The 18,740-nt window shown below is 48.9% G+C and overlaps 1 protein-coding gene across 1 annotated transcript; it reads left to right on the plus strand.

The window, feature by feature from the left end:
• The first annotated feature begins 507 nt into the window (after positions 1-507).
• Positions 508-15,811, plus strand: LOC143832530 (Golgi-associated RAB2 interactor protein 4-like). Its single transcript, XM_077327122.1, has 7 exons — positions 508-607; positions 1,538-1,728; positions 3,948-4,144; positions 7,370-7,619; positions 8,545-8,846; positions 10,453-10,502; positions 15,609-15,811. The coding sequence occupies exons 2-7, from the start codon at positions 1,570-1,572 to the stop codon at positions 15,710-15,712; spliced, it is 1,062 nt and encodes a 353-aa protein (XP_077183237.1). The 5' UTR covers positions 508-607; positions 1,538-1,569; the 3' UTR covers positions 15,713-15,811.
• Positions 15,812-18,740: the final 2,929 nt, after the last annotated feature.

Raw genomic sequence — 18,740 nt, forward strand, 5'->3', positions numbered from 1 at the left:
CCCTGCAGATGTTGCTTGTTCTCAACCAAATGCCTGGTGGAGGAGCTCTCTTTTGCAGGCCCTGTGGAACTGTTTTAGCTCTGTCAGGGCCCTGATCTCCTCTGGGACCTCATTCCACCAGATGGGGGCCAGGACAGAGAAGGCGCTGCCTCTGGTCGAGGCCAGGCGGGCATCTTTCGGGCCAGGGACCATTAGCCGGTTGGTGGTGGTGGAGCGTAGAGCTCTTTGAGGGGCATTCACAATCACTGCCAGCTTTTATTCAGGCAGGGCTCCTGTACCTTGGACGCTGGTGTGTGAGATCAGGTATTCTGCAGGCAAATGTTTTATTTTTTTTAATGATCGTTTCCTCTGCATGCCAGGGGAAAGGGAGATTTTGTTAGTTCATCAGTTATATGAGAGCCCAGCCAAGAAAAAAGTTGGCAACTCCGCAATCGCCTGCCCGTGGCAATGGAATAAAAGGTCATAGAGGGAGCGATGACATCACCAAAGTGCTTCCATCCCAGCGGGGGGGGGGGGGGGAGGAGAGGGGGGAGACAGTAACAACTCAGGAATGCCAGGAAAAGAGGGACTACGCCAGGCAGGCAGGCAGGGGCACCCAATATCACAGGTGAGCAGAAGAGCTTGAACACCGCAGGATGCTGTAGGCCCGTGGCTTATCGGTTCCGAGGCACTGCTCTTTAGCCAGAGGCCTGCTGCTTTGCAGTTGGTAGACAGTGGCTGTTTTATTTTCCAGGACGCAGGAGGAGCCAGGCCCCAGCAAGAGGCTGGAAAGAGAGAAAGCGCTTTGTTGCTTCATGGCGAGGAAACAATTTAGTAGTGAAGCAAAAAAGGGGTCTTCTTAAGTGTGCTGGGCTCCCAACACTGGTAGTCAGAACTGCCCCCACCAGGAAGGCTACAAATAGCAGGGTCCGTGGGACCTAACAATAAGGCTGCCAGCTCTGGGGGGGGGGGGGGAATACCTGGAGATTTGGAGGGCGGAGCCTGGAGGGGTTTAGGCAGGGGAGGGGCCTCAACAGACTCCACCCTCCAGATCAGCTGTTCTCTCCTGGGAATTGATCTTCATCATTTGGAGATCAATTAGGATTGCAGGTGTCCCTGGCCAACAGCAGGGGATGAGGAAGAAGACCAAGAGTTTTCTTATATGCTGCTTTTCTCTACCCGAAGGAGTCTCAAAGTGGCTTATATTCACTTTCCCTTTCCTCTCCCCACAACAGACACCCTGTGAGGTGGGTCAGAACAGTTTCATCAGTGCTGTGCTGAGCCCAAGGTCACCCAGCTGGCTGCATGTGAAGGAGCGGGGAATGAGACCCAGCTCGCCAGATTAGAAATCCGCGCTCCTAATCACTACACCAAGCTGTCTCAGTAGACTTGCTGCCTCCAAATTGGGAAACTCCTGGAGATTTGAGGCTGGACTCTGGAGCCTGTGGAGGACAGCTGTTTTTCTGCTGTTCAGCAGGTCAAGCTTGTTCTTGCTATGGTCTACTATCCTAACTCCCGGTTGCTTCTCCTTCCCCCCTTCTCCCACTCTCCCTGCCAGTCCCACCACTTGTAGCCCCGTCACGAAGAAGGATGTCGGATGATTCCCGGGTGCCGTTCCGCAGGCCTGGCGAGCGTAGCCGAAGCCAAGGTCTCTTCAACACGGCCATGGGGCCGCTCCAGCGGCAGCTCCGCCTGGGGGAATACAGCTTGCTGAAGTTTTCCCCCATGTTTGAAAGTGACTTTGTCCAGGTAAGCCTTTCGGGGGTGGGGGGCCGGGAAACAAATGCGGAGCACGCCCTGTTTATGTACACTTGCAGTCTGTTTTTCCTGTGGAGATTCACAGCGGATTACGGGCCTAGGGAAACGGGTTGCCAGACCCCCTGGTGGAGGCAGGAGTCTCTGCTGCTAGGCCCTGCCTAAAACCATAGAGTTTGAAGGGTCTTTCGGGGTCATCTAGTCCAACCCCCTGCAGGAAATTCACAAATATCTGCCCACCCACAGGGACCCTAATTCCATGCCCAGATGATGACAGTAGAAAGAAGTCGACAATAGGGCACATTGCTGCGGTGGCATAGGAAGAGGCGCCATCCTGCCTGCGACTTCCTGATGACGCTCTGGCAAAAAGTTGTATGGTAGAAGCTGGTTTACCGTAAAGGTTTTGCCCAAATACCAGAGCATTACCCAGATGTCACTGGTGTGATGACATCACTTCCTGTGTGATGCCAGCAACATGATCGAGGCATTCTTCTGGTAAGCCTCTGACCTCCCCCCTCCCCACTAGGAAACAATGCATTCAATTCCAGAATAAAACATACAAGTGATGGTGCAGTAGAATCCACCCAATAAAAAAACACCAAAGGAGAGAAATATCTATTCTTTCCCCCCAGAAAGCAAATAACAATCCATTTAATGCTTTTTATTAGGACATTCAAGTGCAATCTCCTGGAATTATAACTGACCGCCAGAGATCAATTTCCCTGGAGAAAGTGGCGAACGCTGGCAGGGGCTCATGGGAATTGTAGTCCATAGACACCTGGAGGGCCGCAGTTTGACTACCCGTGGGGTAGACTCTATGGTTGCAGTGGCTAAACTTTGGATTTCCAGATGTCCATGAATTACAATTACCATGAGTCCCTTCCAGCAGAGTCTACCCTTCGAAGGAACCATGCTGGCTCATGGGAATTGTAGTCAACATCTAGAGAGCCACAGTTCGACAACCACTGCTCTACGGCATTATACCCACCAAGTCCTTCCCCCTGTCCCTAAACCCCATACTCCCCAAGTTCCACCCCAAATCTCCAGGAATTTCCCAAACTGAACTTGGCCGTCTTAGCTACCTGAGATCCTTTTTGACAAGAGATGTCCTGGCTTGGACCTTTGCTAGGCTGAGCCTGTCTTCTACATTGAGCCACAGTGCTTTTCTGACTGCTGTGAGGGGGACAATAAGTTGACAACATACCAGGGGTTCCTGGACCATCCTGAGGGGAGGTGTATTTGGAGTCGTGTAAGCTGAAGGGTGCTTGAGTTCCCTCTCTGTCGTGGTTAAGTGTAGGCCCTATAGGAATCTTCCTCTATAGGCTTCTGGTGGCTCACCTGATCTCCTTAGATTTTGGAAGCTCCTTGGATGAGAGACCACCAAAGAAGTCCAGGGTTGCTGTGCAGAGGAAGGCAACGGCCGACCACCTCTGAACCGCTCTTGTCTTGAAAACCTGATGGGGTTGCTCTAAGGCAGACTACCAGGGAATTGATGCCCTGACCGGGATGATCCAGATTAGCTCAATCTTGCCAGATCTTGAAAGCTAAACAGGGTCAGCCCTGGTTAGTATTTGGCTGGGAGACCACCAAGGAATACCAAAGTTGGGCTGCAGAGGCAGCCAATGGCAAACCGCCTCTGTTCTGTCCTTGCTTTGGAAACCCACCAAACTGTGGCTCTCCAGATGTCCACGGACTACAATTCCCATTAGCCCCTGGGACATCTAGATATCTCCATGGACATCTGGAGAGCCAGTCTGGCCACCCTCGCCCTATGAAGTCACCATAAGCCCTCTGTGACAACAACATTTCCCGCCATCTTGCTTGTCCCATCGCCACAATATGGGGAAAGTTTTTTTTTCACAGTCAGAGTAGATCAGCAGTGGAATAGGCTGCCTAAGGAGGTGGTGAGCTCCCCCTCACTGGCAGTCTTCAAGCAAAGGTTGGATACACACTTTTCTTGGATGCTTTAGGATGCTTAGGGCTGATCCTGTGTTGAGCAGGGGGTTGGACTAGATGGCCTGTATGGCCCCTTCCAACTCTATGATTCTATGATTCTATGATTCTATGATTCTATGATACTATACCTGGCAGAATTCTCTTGGCAGCTCTTCCGGTTTCAGCAGGTGCTGCCCCGCTATTCTCGGACCCACACACTTTCCTGATAGGATGCTTTCGGACTTCCTCACCTGTGCTCCTTTTCCCCTCCGCTGCAGATCAGCAAGAAAGGGGGTGCTGTCGACGTCCACAACCAGGTGCAGCTGGTCAGGGTGGCGATCGCAGCCACCAGCCCAACCCTTCGGATCCCCAACATGCTTCTCTTGGCCCGGCCTGTCCTCCCCTCCAAAGAGCGGCGTCTGGCCCCACACACCAGGATCCGCCACCACCCACGCATGCTGTTCGAGCTCACCAGGTGAGGCCAGGCTCGTGAGCGTCCTCGATTTTAAGCTTCTGCCCTGAAATGTCTCCTCCTGATCTTGCCTATCTCTCTGTGGCATCACCTGCACACTGCAGGGCACAAAAGGAAGCAATCAGAGCCTCATGCGGCCTTGTCTAACAGATGCTCAGTGCAAATGGTGCATTACGAGACAGACCAGCTTCTTGGGACATTCTGCGAAGCCTTGGCAGCACAATATGGCAGTGGCGTCGGTTTTACTAAAACTCAGTTAGCGTGGCTCGTGTCTTTGCAAAACCTTAGCGGCCCCTGCTGAGCAAAGATGCTTCGTATTATCTGCTGCGTGGCTTTTTGCATCCAAAGTTCCAACTATCCGTGGGAAAGGTGCCTCGCTATTTCTTATACAGCTCAAGTAACAGCGCCAGTTGTGCCCTGCTATTGCCCGTACCCCCTAATCCAGGGGTAGTCAAACTGCGGCCCTCCAGATGTCCATGGACTACAATTCCCATGAGCCCCTGCGAGCGAATGTAGCACACGCGCCGCTGGCCACCGCCTTCTGCTCATTATTATTATTATTATTATTAATAATAATAATAGAGAGAGCCAGTTTGGTGTAGTGGTTAGGAGTGCAGACTTCTAATCTGGCATGCCAGGTTCGATTCTGCGCTCCCCCACATGCAACCAGCTGGGTGACCTTGGGCTCGCCACGGCACTGATAAAACTGTTCTGACCGAGCAGGGATATCAGGGCTCTCTCAGCCTCACCCACCCCACAGGGTGTCTGTTGTGGGGAGAGGAATGGGAAGGCGACTGTAAGCCGCTTTGAGCCTCCTTCGGGTAGGGAAAAGCGGCATATAAGAACCAACTCTTCTTCTTCTTCTTCTTCTTCTTCTTCTTCTTCTTCTTCTTCTTCTTCTTCTTCTTCTTCTTATTATTATTATTATTATTATTATTATTATTATTATTATTATTATTATTATTATTATTATTATTAGATTTATTTCCTGCCTCTCCTGATAGGCTCGAGGCGGGTCCCTTTAATCCCTTTAAAATTCCCATTAAAACATCAATCTACTAACATGACGGCTAAAAATCCCATCCCTCCCCCAATTATCAAAGAGGTGAAGAGGAAAGGATAGGGGAGTAGCGTACACTCCAACCTCTGCTCCTTCCCACCATTCCCCCTTCACATTACAGGTTCATTTGGTAAAATTCCCTTCCCTCTAACAGCTTGATGTGAGGGCACATATAGTTTCATTCGAGACTTCCCCCGCCCCCATGGCGGTGGTTTCCCAGTCCACAGGATGGCATGAGCGCATGGGTCAAACCTGTAACAGAATAGGCAGAAAAGCGAGTGATGTAAGAGAGAATACTTCTTAGATTCCTTTTTAATGAGAGCGAGATTTTAGCCCAGTAGCACCTTAAAAGACCAACGAGATTTTGGGGAGTATCAGCTCATGAGAGGCAAAACTCCCTTCATCAGATATATGCTCTTCAGATGTTGTCGGTCTCAAATCTGGGCTCAGATCTTGCTCTTCCATTGCAGATCAACATACACCCAAAACATTTCAGAAAGGAAGGTTCAAGGGGGGACGCTATTATTAGATCTCATGTTGAAACGAATGGAGAGCGTGTAGAGACAGGAATATCAAAAAAATTAACCCATCATTATTGAATAAGTCATCTCTTTCTTGCCCTCTTTCTTTTGCCCGGGTTGTTCTGCATTGGCAAGCGTCACACAAAACGAACACCCAAATTATGGCTTGGCAACGTTTTAGGAATGTATAGATATAGATTAATGCCATGCAGGGTGCAAACGGACCGAAGGAAGTTTTTTAAAAAATATTTATTTAATTACTCCAAACAGAGAGAGAGAGAGCACCAACAATTAAACATTTTACTCAATCCCTTAATTAAAAGGTGCTAGGGTGTCCAGAATTCCATAAACTTTTTTTTTTTTTTTGCTGAATTTGTTGGAGCTGAATTAGTCGAGCTTTAACTCTCAGCCGCTTATATCCTGAAAGTCTTGTTGGTCTCCAAGGGGCTCCCGGATTAAAATCTGTTAGAAGAGAAGCCAATTTTGCTGCTTCTGAGCCCCTGAGAGGGGGCAGTGCTTCGTTTGGGATAGGCGAGTCAGGTCCCAAAACGGCCTGTTTCCTCTCTCTTTTATTGCCATCCCTTTGTACTGGTAGATCTCAGGGAATTGTGGTCTGTTTCCTCTTATCTTCTACGGCCCTTTGTCCCGCTCTCTGATGACTCTCCATTTTGGAGAGCAAGATCCAGACACGGATTCCGCATCTCTTCCCGCTCGGAGAGTTAGCTTAGCATAGGATGCTATCTCTGCCCTATCCTGTCTCCTAAGGGATTTCTTATAATCAAGGAGATATATTAGACTCAAGAAGTACTGCCTCAGCTTGCTTAATGATTATTTCTTGTTTTCTTATCAGCATTCACGATAAAGCCTGTTTGCATCCGTAATTTTCTAAGCCTTGAGCCCTCTGCTCCTTCTAAGGAATCTGCCTACGTGCATTCTCCCTCAGAATCGAACGGTTAAAATGTGGCTAAGAGCAAAGGGCTCTAATCTGGAGAGCCCCTCTTCACCACTTGCAGCTAGTCACAGTCCAGTTAGTGCTGTTCTCGCAGAGCATTTCTGTCAGAGCTCTCTCAGCCCCACTGACCTCACAAGGTCTCTGTTGTGGGGAGGGGCAGGGAAGGCGATAGTAAGCTGCTTTGAGACACATGAGGCCTGCTGTCAGGTGACCTGGGGCCTGTCTCAGAGCTCCCACCTACCTCATAGGTTGTCGGTTGTGGGGAGAGAAAGGGAATCATAGAATCATGTAGTTGGAAGGGGCCCCCAGGATCATCAATCTCTTGCACAATGCAGGAACTCACAACTACCTGCCTACCCACAGTGACCCCAATTTGATACCCAAATGATCCCCCCCACCACCAAAATTCTCCAGAATCCAGCTTGGCCTGAAGGAAATTCACCTACCAATAACTAAGGTGATTGTAAGCCACTTTGACTCCTTTGGGTAGTAAAAAGCGATGTACAAAAATCAGCTCTTCTTACTGTGGGCCATTCTGGCTCCCCTCTAAAACTATCTTCCTGGCGGTCAGGAGGAACTCAAATCAGACTTTGAGAACAAAAAGGGGGCAGCATGAGAGGGGCAGGGGGCTCTTCTCCTCCCTCTCTCCCTCCCACGCGCCCACCGAAACCTTCCTCCCTCCCTCTCCGATCCAGGCTCCTTCCCTTATGCTTCGTCAAGATATCCGTCCACGACCGGGAGAGGCAGCAACTCCGCTTCAAGCTGGTCAGCGGGCGCACCTTCTACCTGCAGCTGTGTCCCCCGCAGGATGGGCAGGAGGACATCTTTGAGTCCTGGGTCAAGATCATCCACCTGCTGAGGCCCCCCTCCAGGCCGAAGCACAAGCTGCAAGAGCCGCCCCGAGAACCCATGCTGGAGCAGGAAGCCCCCCAGGAGCCTGAGGAGGTGAGTTCCTGGAGGGCGCCTCCCCGAGCGGGCATCTGGGATCTCCCTGGAGGGAGCATACCTGCGGAGCTGCCTGGTCCTGGACCGGACCCTTGGTCCACCTGCATCAGTCCCGCCTACTCGACCGGTAGTAGCTCCCCGTGGCCTTGAGCCAAAGGCTTTCGCATCACCTTCTCCCTGATCCTTTCCACTGGAGAGGCCAGGGATCGAACTTGGGGCCTTCTGTGTGCCAAGCAGAGGCTCGGCCACTGAGCCACGGCCCCTCCCTTGAAGAAGGAAGCACCCTCCCCCTGCCTTGCTAGCTGGGCTGCCACATAGAGAGGTTGGGTGGCCAGAGAGAGAAACAGCCAGGCCAGAAGAAGGACACCTACTTAGGGCCAGACTAGATGGGACAGGATCCTCAGGGCTAGGGTTGCCACCCTACAGGGGACACCTGGAGAGCTCCTGCTATTACAATTGCTCTGCAGGCAACCAAGATCAGTTCCCCTGGAGAAAATGGCTACCTTGGAGCGGGGACTCAGTGGCACTCTAGTCAGCTGAGGTCCCTGCCCAGGCTCCACCCCCCAAATCTCCAGATATATCCCAACCGAGAGCTGGGAAGGCTGCTCATGTCTGTCACGAGGACTCCACTGCCATTTTAGGGTGATTTTGAAACGTTACCAGGCCTGATTGGGCCCAGAGCATGGAGCTTTTGGTGTAGTGGTTTTTGGTATAGTGGTTAAGAACTGTCCTCAGAAGAGTCCTCCTTGCATTTCTGCAGGAGACCTCGGCAGTGATGCCTGTCTTCTGTCTAAGAGGAGGGCAGGCCAGAGGGGTGACTCATACAGAGCTGCAACAGGCAGCCTCCTTGGGGAAGGGGAAGGGCTCCAAGTGCCTTCCCATTTCTGCAGGAATCCATTCTCCGACTTTGCTTTTGTCTGTCCAGAGACCAGTGGAGCCCTCAGGCTTTGTGGATGGAGAAGACCCTGAAGCAGAAAATGCCCTGCCAGAAGAGACCAAGGAGGAGAAGGAGGAGGGCAACCCAGCAGAGCCCCTCCAAGAGCCCTCTCCGGAGCAGCAGAGCATGCGAGAAGACACCAGCTCCTCCACCTCCCCTCCCAGCCAAGACGAGACAACGGAAGAAGAAAGGGCTCCGCTTTTAGAGGACCAGGAACCTCAAGAGCAACTTAAGGAACCTTCGCAAGGGAGCGTGGAGCGGAGACCAAAGACCAGACGTCCTGCAAGCAGGTACTAGTGGAATCACACGCCAGGTGCCCAGACAGCAGACAGGGATCTGGAGAGACAGGCACACACTCATTCAAATTTCTCATCCCCGCAGTTGACTTAAAAATCCCGGATTAAATTCTGTTCCTTTCTTGTGAATGAGACACCTGTGAGCCCTTTTATGTCCATTTCCCATGTGTCTGTATGTGTTAAGTGTCATCAAATTGCTTCCGACTTATTGTGACCCTAAAGAGCCTCTTGTGGCGCAGAGTGATAAGGCAGCCGCCTGAAAGCTTTGCCCATGAGGTTGGGAGTTCAATCCCAGCAGCCGGCTCAAGGTTGACTCAGCCTTCCATCCTTCCGAGGTCGGTAAAATGAGTACCCAGTGATGACTGGGGAAGGCACTGGCAAACCACCCCGTATTGAGTCTGCCATGAAAACGCTAGAGGGCGTCACCCCAAGGGTCAGACATGACTCGGTGCTTGCACAGGGGATACCTTTACCTTTACCTTTACCTTATGGTGACCCTACGAATTAAGGCCTTCCCAAACCTCCAGTCCTTCACAGGGCCATGGTTGTTAGGTCTGTGGGCCTATTCTGCACGCAGTACATAATGCAGTTTCAGTACACTTTAGAAGTAGATTTTCCTGTTCCACACAAGGTAATCCAGCTGCCAAAGCACACCGAAAGTGCATTATCCTAGGTGTGCGGAATGGGTACAGAACACTGGGAGTTCCTTTCAGCTCTTTATTGTGACCCCAGCATGATGGTATAAAGAGGCAAAAACTGGCCCGAAATGGAACTAGGGAAACCCACCAACACCACCAATTTATATACCATGCAGCATTATAGATCTTCCCACCCATGTCCTAGATGGAGGTCTTCCGCCTCACCTACTGCCTCATCCTTTTTGCTGGAAGCACCAGGAACTGAATCTCGAACCTTCCACATGCTAAGCTGATTCTTTACGACTAAGTCACAGCCCTTCCCTGGTTCCACTTCCCTGTTTGGCTAGGAAAAGCTGAAGGCTGCAGGGGAAGAGGATGGGTGGGCTCAGGTGGGGAAGCCACGGCCTTCAGCTTGCAAGACCTGAGCCAGGCTGTTAACAATGGGATATTGCAAAGGTCATAAATTCATAGGATCACGATAAGTGAGAAGCAACTCAGCACTTAACAGACACACACACAGCATCCATGTGCAATTGTGCATATGCCCTCCTAGTTCCTGGATCCCTGATTTCCACTGATATACCACCTGGTATACACACACACACACACACACACACACACACAGAATTCTTAGTGACAAATTCCCTGGGTCTCAAGGGTTTCACTTTTGCAGATTAAATCTGGTTCAGTGCAGAAGTGAGTCCTTAAAAGGGAAGCCCTGCAAATTCAAGGAGCCGCTTACTAAAGGGGACAGAAGGAGGACGTAGACAGCCCACACACCAGAGCCAGTAGTCGATTGCCCAGAAGGCAGGAGAACAAGGGAGGGGCAGGGAAGGGAAGGGAAGGGAAGGGAAGGGAAGGGAAGGGAAGGGAAGGGAAGGGAAGGGAAGGGAAGGGAAGGGAAGGGAAGGGAAGGGAAGGGGTATCATAGGCCGTTCTAACAGAGGCCATCCCTCTTTCAGGAAAACCACCAAGAGGAGCAGATCACATAGAAGCCATTCATCTCAAAGAGGTAGGCGCTGTCCTAGACGTTCTGTGTAAGCCTTGATCACCCTAGGGCAAGGGTAGTCAAACTGCGGCCCTCCAGATGTCCATGGACTACAATTCCCATGAGCCCCTGCCAGCAAATGCCCTAGGGGCTGCTGCCCAGGCGGCAACTGCATGTTCTCCGTAGGATCCCAATTCTAAATGTAGCAATAATTATTTTATTTTTATAGCCCGCCCTTCCCAGTTGGCTCACTGCAGAAGCCCAGGGGATGGGAGCCACCGTGCAAGGTGGGGGAGGGGTGTACAAGATTAAGGTGAAGAAGCAGAACAACAGAGACTTCCTAATGCAAGACCAGCTAACTCCCACGGCTGAGCCATATCTAAGTGATCACATGACAATGCCTCATCCTTGTCCTTTACAGATGACATTATGCGTCTCGAACTTAATCTGTGTTGATGGGAAGCAAATATGAACACGCCACCCTCCCCAGCCTACACCAAACCATTGGCTCATGAACACAGAGTCCGTATGCATAGCCTCTGTATATCTCAGGGGTGGAGCCTGTGCACATGGATCAGCCTTTCATGACTTTTTTACCGTTGAGAACCCCCTGAAACATTCTTCAGGCTTTGAGAAACCCCAGAAGGGGCATGACCGGGCATATGGTTGGGAAGCACAGCTGTGGATATGCCCACCCAGGGCCCCTCCCCTTCCCACCCCCTCCAGGCCCCTCATTGGCCATTTTGGGAGGGGTGGGTGGGTTGACCTGACCATACATGGTCATAGCACTCGATAAATGTTTAACAATTTTCTAAAATATATACAAAATTAACTCCCACCCATTTGGGAAACCCTTCCAAGGCTGTCAAGAAACTCCGTGGTTGCACAAAACCCTGGTTGAGGAAGTCAGACACTGAAAGATTCCGAGATGTATACTGATATTTTAGGTGGGTAGCCATGTTGATCTGCAGCAGCAGAGTGAAAACTGAATCCAGCATTATTAAAGATTAACCATGAATATTGAATCCTGCAATATTGAAGACCAACCTTAAAGACCAACAAGATGTTCATGGAACAAGCTGTTGAGTCAGAACCATCTCCATCAGGTATCTGGTCTTTAAAGTGCTACTGGACTCAATTGTTCCATGGTGTCACATAGGCAGGGGTAATCAACCTGCGGTCCTCCAGATGTCCATGGACTACCATTCCCATGAGCCCCTGCCAGTGTTGCTGGCAGGGGCTCATGGGAATGGTAGTCCATGAACATCTGGAGGACCGCAGGTTGACTACCCGTGACATAGAGGACTACTGAGTTAGATCATCATTTTGTATCTCTTAACTTTATGCTGGTATGCCACACCCATTTACAGTCCACTTCCTCTTCCCAGGAGTTTGCAGGGACCTGCCAAAAGCATCATTTCCAGGACAGGAACCAGCCTAAGCTGTTTTGGGAGTAGCACATGAGGGGGTAAAAGAATTCTAGACAGATCATTTCTTTGGCCCATTGTCAGAGCCATGGGATTGATGCCACAACTCTTGTATGCCCTTGGTTTTTGACACTGTCATCTGGGATCCCTGGATTGATGGATGGAATGAGGCATGAAGGAAGAAGTGGATGATATTCCACAGTGTTAGAGAAGGGAAAGGAAGGGTTGCGATTTAGTGGTAGAGCATCCGTTTTGCATACAGAAGGCTGCAGGTTCAGTCCCTGGCATCTCTAGTTTGTTGGCAGTGTAATTAACACAGCAACAGTGCACAACCTGATTAAAGGATAGTTTGTTTTAGGAACTAACCAACTTGATAGGAAAGTGGAGAGAAATAGGCTCCTAACCACATCTATAGCTGAGAGAGAGTGGCAAACTTCTGAGAAGATTGTGAGTGGGTGGACAGGGAGGGATGTGTCAGTGCTTGTCTCTTGTGGTCCTTGGTGTGAGAGCCAGCTTGGTGTAGTGGTTAGGAGTGCGGACTTCTAATCTGGCGAGCCGGGTTTGATTCCACGCTCCCCCACATGCAGCCAGCTGGGTGTCCTTGGTCTTGCCACGGCACTGATAAAGCTGTTCTGACCGAGCAGTGATATCAGGGCTCTCTCAGCCTCACCCACCTCACAGGGTGTCTGTTCTGGGGAGAGGAAATGGAAGGCGACTGTAAGCCATTGGTAGAGAAAAGCAGCATATTAAGAACCAACTCTTCTTCCTCTTTCTCTTCTTCTTCTTCTCCCTTGCATACCCTGGGAATTGCTGATTGCCTCTGTGGGATGGTAGGTGAATTTCCTCCAAACCAGGCTGGATTCTGGAGATTTTTGATGGGGGGGAGGGGGGGCGATCACTTGTGCATGAAATTGAGGTCACTGTGAGTGCATTGTGCAGGGGAGTTGGACTAGATGACCCTGAATACCCCTTCCAAATCTATGATTCTAAGGAGGAGGAAATTGCTAGCAATCTGGAGACAGGCAAGAAATGACACTGAACAGGAGAGAGATGGTGCTGACCTCCTTATCCTCCCAAATTGACTTCTTGCTGCCCCCTGCAGGCTCTTCTCTTCTTCTTTGTACATCAGACATTTCCCTTATAGCATAGTTAAGCAAAGAAAGTGATGTGAAAGTCCTCTGCCTGGGAGGTCTTTTGTCAGAGCAGACAAAGGTGACCTTGATAATCCAGTGGTCTGGCTCATTATAAGGGGAAACCAAAAAGAGGGGAGAAAGCCAGCCAGATCCCAAAAGCTGAGCAAACGAAAAAATAAAATAAAATACAACTCTTTATTACACAGATTCAAGTGGGTAGCCATGTTGGTGCTTTACTTGAAAGCTCACGCCTTGAATAAATCTTTGTTGGTTTTAAAGGTGCTACTGGACTCTGATTTTGTCTTTATTACACAGTGTGCATAATTATAAGATTCAAAATGACAAAGATACCATTAAAAACCCAAGCATACAGCAACTTCTGTTGCTGTATGCCTGGATTTGAATGTTTAATGGTATCTTTATATGCCATTTTGAATCTTATAATTATGCGCACTGGGTAATAAAAAGTTGTAGTTTATTTGTTCGTTTGCTCAACGTTCCTGGCTGGTTCATTAGAAGTCCACTACTTGTGTTTACTCCAATGCCAGTTTAGTCTATTATTATTATTATTATTATTATTATTATTATTATTATTATTATTATTATTATTATTATTATTATTATTATTATTATTCTTTACCAGCCACCTACTCTATGCCGTATCTACGTATTCTGCAATTCCAACCATTTAGATTTATATTCTTCTTTTGGCTAAAGATACACCAGGAAAGAAATAACTCAGCTGTCTGGCAATGTACAATCAGTCGTTGAAAGTATACCTCAACTGTATGAGAAACTACAGGTTGTGCACTGCAGGACATCTTAGTGCTCATGCGCAGGCATGAACAAGCATGTGTCTGTGCTGCCAAGACATTGTATCTGCTTGTCCTACTCAAGAGATCTAGCTTTTAGAGATCTTTGGAGAGGGAGTTGATGCCTGAAGAATAACAACTCTAGCCATTCAAAATAGCAAGTAGGTAAAAAGAGGAGCCTCTTGTGGCGCAGAGTGGTAAGGCAGCAGACATGCAGTCTGAAGCTCTGCCCATGAGGCTGGGAGTTCAATCTCAGCAGCCAGCTCAAGGTTGACTCAGCCTTCCATCCTTCCGAGGTCGGTAAAATGAGTACCCAGCTTGCTGTGGGGTAAACGGTAATGACTGGGGAAGGCACTGGCAAACCACCCCGTACTGAGTCTGCCATGAAAACGCTGGAGGGCGTCACCCCAAGGGTCAGACATGACTCGGTGCTTGCACAGGGGATACCTTTACCTTTACCTTAAAAAGAGGGGCAGAAAACAGACTGTGATTGATCATGGTTGACAGGGCTGAAAATAAGGTTGGTTTCTAATAAATGATAGTTTATAAGCTAGTTCAGGGGGTCCCCAACATGACGCCCATGGTCACCATTGTAATAACCCTTTCCTGATGCCCTCCAAGTGTTCTTCAGAAGTAGGTGGGGCTTTAGCCCACCGGGGCTTCTGATTGGCTCCGCACAAGGATCTTCGCTGCATGAGTGAAGGTAAGGAAGGAGTTCCCAGAGAAGATCAGGGCCCTGACAGAACGTGAACAGTTCCGCAGGGCCTGCAAAAGGGAGCTCCTCCACCAGGCATTTGGTTGAGAGATCGACCTGTACCATCACTTCCCAAGGGCCCTCCTCCTGAGCCCGCTCCTATGGCACCCACCATAATTCCACCCAACCCAATGGGCTATCAATATGAGTTAATGTAACGTTTCCCACATTTTTGTACTGTTCCACATTGCTTGTTGTTTCACTTCATTCATTATTGTTAATCTAAGTTATCTGTACTGCTTCTGTTCTGTTTTATGTGAACTGCCCTGAGCCTTCACGGAGGGCGGTATATAAATATAAAAAATAAACACATAAATAAGCTGTATGTATATGTTAATGTTAAAATCCTGCTAAACAGAGCTTCTTCCTGAAATATTAAAGAGTTACTATTACAGTTACAGTTAATGAGCCTCTTGTGGCACAGAGTGGTAAGGCAGCAGAAATGCAGTCTGAAAGCTCTGCCCATAAGGCTGGGAGTTCAATCCCAGCAGCCGGCTCAAGATTGACTCAGCCTTCCATCCTTCCGAGGTCGGTAAAATGAGTACCCAGCTTGCTGGGGGGTAAACGGTAATGACTGGGGAAGGCACTGGCAAACCACCACATATTGAGTCTGCCATGGAAACTCAATAGAGGGCATCACCCCAAGGGTCAGACATGACCCAGTGCTTACACAGGGGATACCTTTACCTTTACCTTATTACAGTTACGTATAATCTCACTCGCTGACATTTTGTGGTTGGCTCTGCCTCCTATGGCAGCCATTTTGTGGTTGGCTCCACCTTCCATGGCAGCCATGTTGTAGTGGTGCTCACCACCCTGTTTTGGAATTCCAAAGATGCCCAGCCCATAGGCTCAAAAAGGTGATGGAGGGGCTAGCCTCATTCATAGCAATGGATGCAATTTCTTAGGCTATCCCAGTGTTGTGAAAATCACCCCGCAGAAGTCAATTCAAGAGGGGAGGAAGACAGGAATCAGCCCTCCAATTTTAACCTTTTTTTCTCCAGCTGCCAGCTACAGCAAGTTCACTTCTCTCCTCATCAAGTCCTTTTCCAACACCAGTCGGAACAACCCTAAGGAAGCCACAAAGAAAAAAGGGAAGAAGGCCTGAAGAGAGCAAGCGAAGAGGCGAGGAGCCCTGAAGGGACAGACCTCTCTTGGCACCCGCCGTCTGACTTCAGTAAAGACGTGACCTATAAAAACCTACAAACTCTTGGCCAACGGTTAATGGGCAAGCAGGCAGCCTGGCTCATGGGTCGGCAAGGCCTAGTTTGGTGGGTTACCAGAACCATCTGGGCAGCCACTGCTGGAAACAGGATGCTGGATTAGGTGGAACTTGGGTCTCATCCAGCACAGGTCTTTGGGGTGTTCTTAGAGGTGTCAATAAGCCGCAGAACTTTTCACTCAAAAGTAGATCTCAGGGAGTTCAAGGGGATTTGATTCCAGGTAGGAGCGGCTAGGAAGGTAATGGGGGTGATATTCACAGTTGATTCTGGGGTTTGGTGGGGTGCAAGCTGAGATTAGTGTGTTTTATTTGTGTGTTTTTATCCCACTTTTCTCCCCAACTGGGGAATTCCAAATGACTTACAACATCTTCCTTACTTTTCAGTCCCAACTTTGTGAGGTTGTAGGCTGCAAGAGAGGGACTGGCCCATCCTCCAGTGAGCTTCCCTGACAAAGTGGGGATCTGAACTGAGTGGGGAATTCAACGCTAGAATCAGGGGTGGTCAAGCATGTGCTGGCAGGGGTTCATGGGAACTGTAGTCCATGGACATCTGGTGAGCCACAGTTTGGCCTCCCTCAGCAAACTGACCAGAGTGAATCCAGAGCTGCACCTCAAAGACCAACACATTTGTCCAAGGTATTAGCTTATGAAAGTCAAAATCCCCTTCATCCAATCCGAAGTAGAGAATGCGACGTCTCTTTGGCCCACATAGTCTCCCGTTTTCTGCTGCAACAGACTAATCACCCCAGTTTCAGAAAACATGGCCATCCCTAAACAGAGCAGTAAGTGTTGACGAACCACAAGGCAACCCTCCCCCCTCCCCAAAAAAAATGGTTTCTCTGGTTTCCCCCACTTTTTCTCATTAAGGTACAGAAGACTATACTTCACTAAGCCCAAAAAAAAAATTGGATCGCTCTCTATTTCTCTCTCTCTATTTCTCTCTCTATTTCTCTCTCTATCTCTCTATCTATCTCTCTATCTATCTCTCTATCTCTCTATCTCTCTATCTATCTATCTATCTATCTATCTATCTATCTATCTATCTATCTATCTATCTATCTATCTATCTATCTATCTATCTATCTATCTATCTATCTATCTATCTATCTATCTATCTAATCAATTTGTATACTGGCATCTCGGACTAGCCATCTCAGGACTGTGAACAACATTTTAAATATACAGTAACAATAAAACAATAAAAGTTACATTGCCAATAAAACAAAAACATCTAAAGCATTAAAACCATAAATAAGATACCCATCAGCACCAATGGTAGATTATCCATGATTATAAAGATGGCAATGTTGCTAGCAAGATGTTACTAGCAGGTAGAAATCAAGGGGAGGATGGGAAGGGAGGCCTGGTTCATTAGTATACAATGGCTCTTCCGCTGTTCAGCTGGCCTCAACCATAAGCCCGATGGAAGAGTTCCGTCATGCACGCCCTGTGGGACTTGACAGGAGACAGATACTGTTGCCACCATCCATCGTATAGTTTTGTCGGCAAGATGGTAGTTTTCCTGGTTGTATGGAGATTGTATTTTAATTTTTCATGTTTTTAGTGTAAACTGCCACGAGCCGGCTGGTCTGAGAGCAGCGGTCTGTAAGTCTAATAAATAAATAAGTTCCATCAGGGCCCTGATCTCCTTGGGGGGGGGGGGGGCAGGGGTCCTTATCTGGTCAGTCAGCGGGGAACCAAGTGCTCTCTGGGGATTTACATGAAAGATAAAGAACAGGGACAGGATCCGATTTAAAAGGATATCCGATCTCCGATAATCTAGAGCAGGGGTAGTCAAACTGTGGCCCTCCAGATGTCCATGGACTACAGTTCCCATGAGCCCCCTGCCAGTGACTACCCCTGATTAGTGAGCACAGAAAGGGCTTAGTTCAAGTAAAATCAAGCAGGATACACATCTGGGAGCGTGGAGGGGAGGCATCCCCAGCCTTTTTCAACCTTTTGACCTGAAATGTTTTTTAGGCTCTGAGGAACCCTGAAACTGTTGCCACGCCCCTTCAGAGAAGTGGGCACGGACATAAGATGCGGGAGCCAACCAATCGATTGATCCTTTATCGTTTCCATTATGGAAAAAGAGCCTGTAGAGTCACAGGGGGAATGGACTCCTGTGATGTCTAGTAACGTCAGTGGCCATCCAAACGTTTAGGAAAGGCTGCGTAACCCCAGGGTTCCATGGAACCCTAGCTGGCAATCCCTATATCTTTGTCCATAACGAGCGAAACATAAGCTGTAAAGAGTCCACTCTAACCTCAGTCTGACCCAAGAGTCACTTTTATTCACAGAAAGGATCTTGAAAAGAGGTTTCTGCGTGATTCTGCTGAATCAAAATTCCCCCGGAAGGGTGATGCTATTTGATAAGGCCTCAGTCATGATCAGGGTTTTCTTTTTACCTCACAGAAATGGTGATCCCATCTTAACAAGACTGAGGTACCATCTATTATTGCTACGGCCCCTCCTTATGTTTGTCCTGCACACATTTTCACTTGGCACAGGAATGTCACTCCTTCCATTTCATCCTGCCATTCACAATGTTTTCTTTTTCTTTCTGTCAATACACAGTGGGGTGTAGTGATTATAATGTCAGACTGTGATCCGGGGCACCCAGATTCTGTGAATTTAGGCAGATTGTGAGTGGGTGGGCAGAAGGGATTGTGTTGGTACTTGGCTCTTGTGGCTCTTTCTTGCATGCCCAGGGCTCTTTCTTGCATGCCAATTGCCACTTTAGGATTAGGAGTTGAATTCCTTTCAAGCCAGACTGGCCAGGGATTCTGGGGTTTTTTTGGGTGGGATGGGGGAATCATCTGGGTGTGGAATTGGGGTCGCTGTGGCAGGCAGGTAGTTGTGAATTTTTTGCATTCAGCAGGGGATTGGACTAGATGACCCTGGAGGTCCCTTC

Source organism: Paroedura picta, chromosome 1 (genome assembly GCF_049243985.1).
Source record: "Paroedura picta isolate Pp20150507F chromosome 1, Ppicta_v3.0, whole genome shotgun sequence".
NCBI lineage: Eukaryota > Metazoa > Chordata > Lepidosauria > Squamata > Gekkonidae > Paroedura > Paroedura picta.

What these genes read in the sequence shown, in the direction of transcription:
- LOC143832530 (XM_077327122.1), top strand. Translation starts at nt 1,570, where the DNA reads ATGTCGGATGATTCCCGGGTGCCGTTCCGCAGGCCTGGCGAGCGTAGC. An exon ending in ACCAGACGTCCTGCAAGCAG is followed by an intron (nt 8,847 to 10,452) that starts GTACTAGTGGAA and finishes TCCCTCTTTCAG; the next exon opens with GAAAACCACCAAGAGGAGCA. An exon ending in AAGCCATTCATCTCAAAGAG is followed by an intron (nt 10,503 to 15,608) that starts GTAGGCGCTGTC and finishes TTTTTTCTCCAG; the next exon opens with CTGCCAGCTACAGCAAGTTC.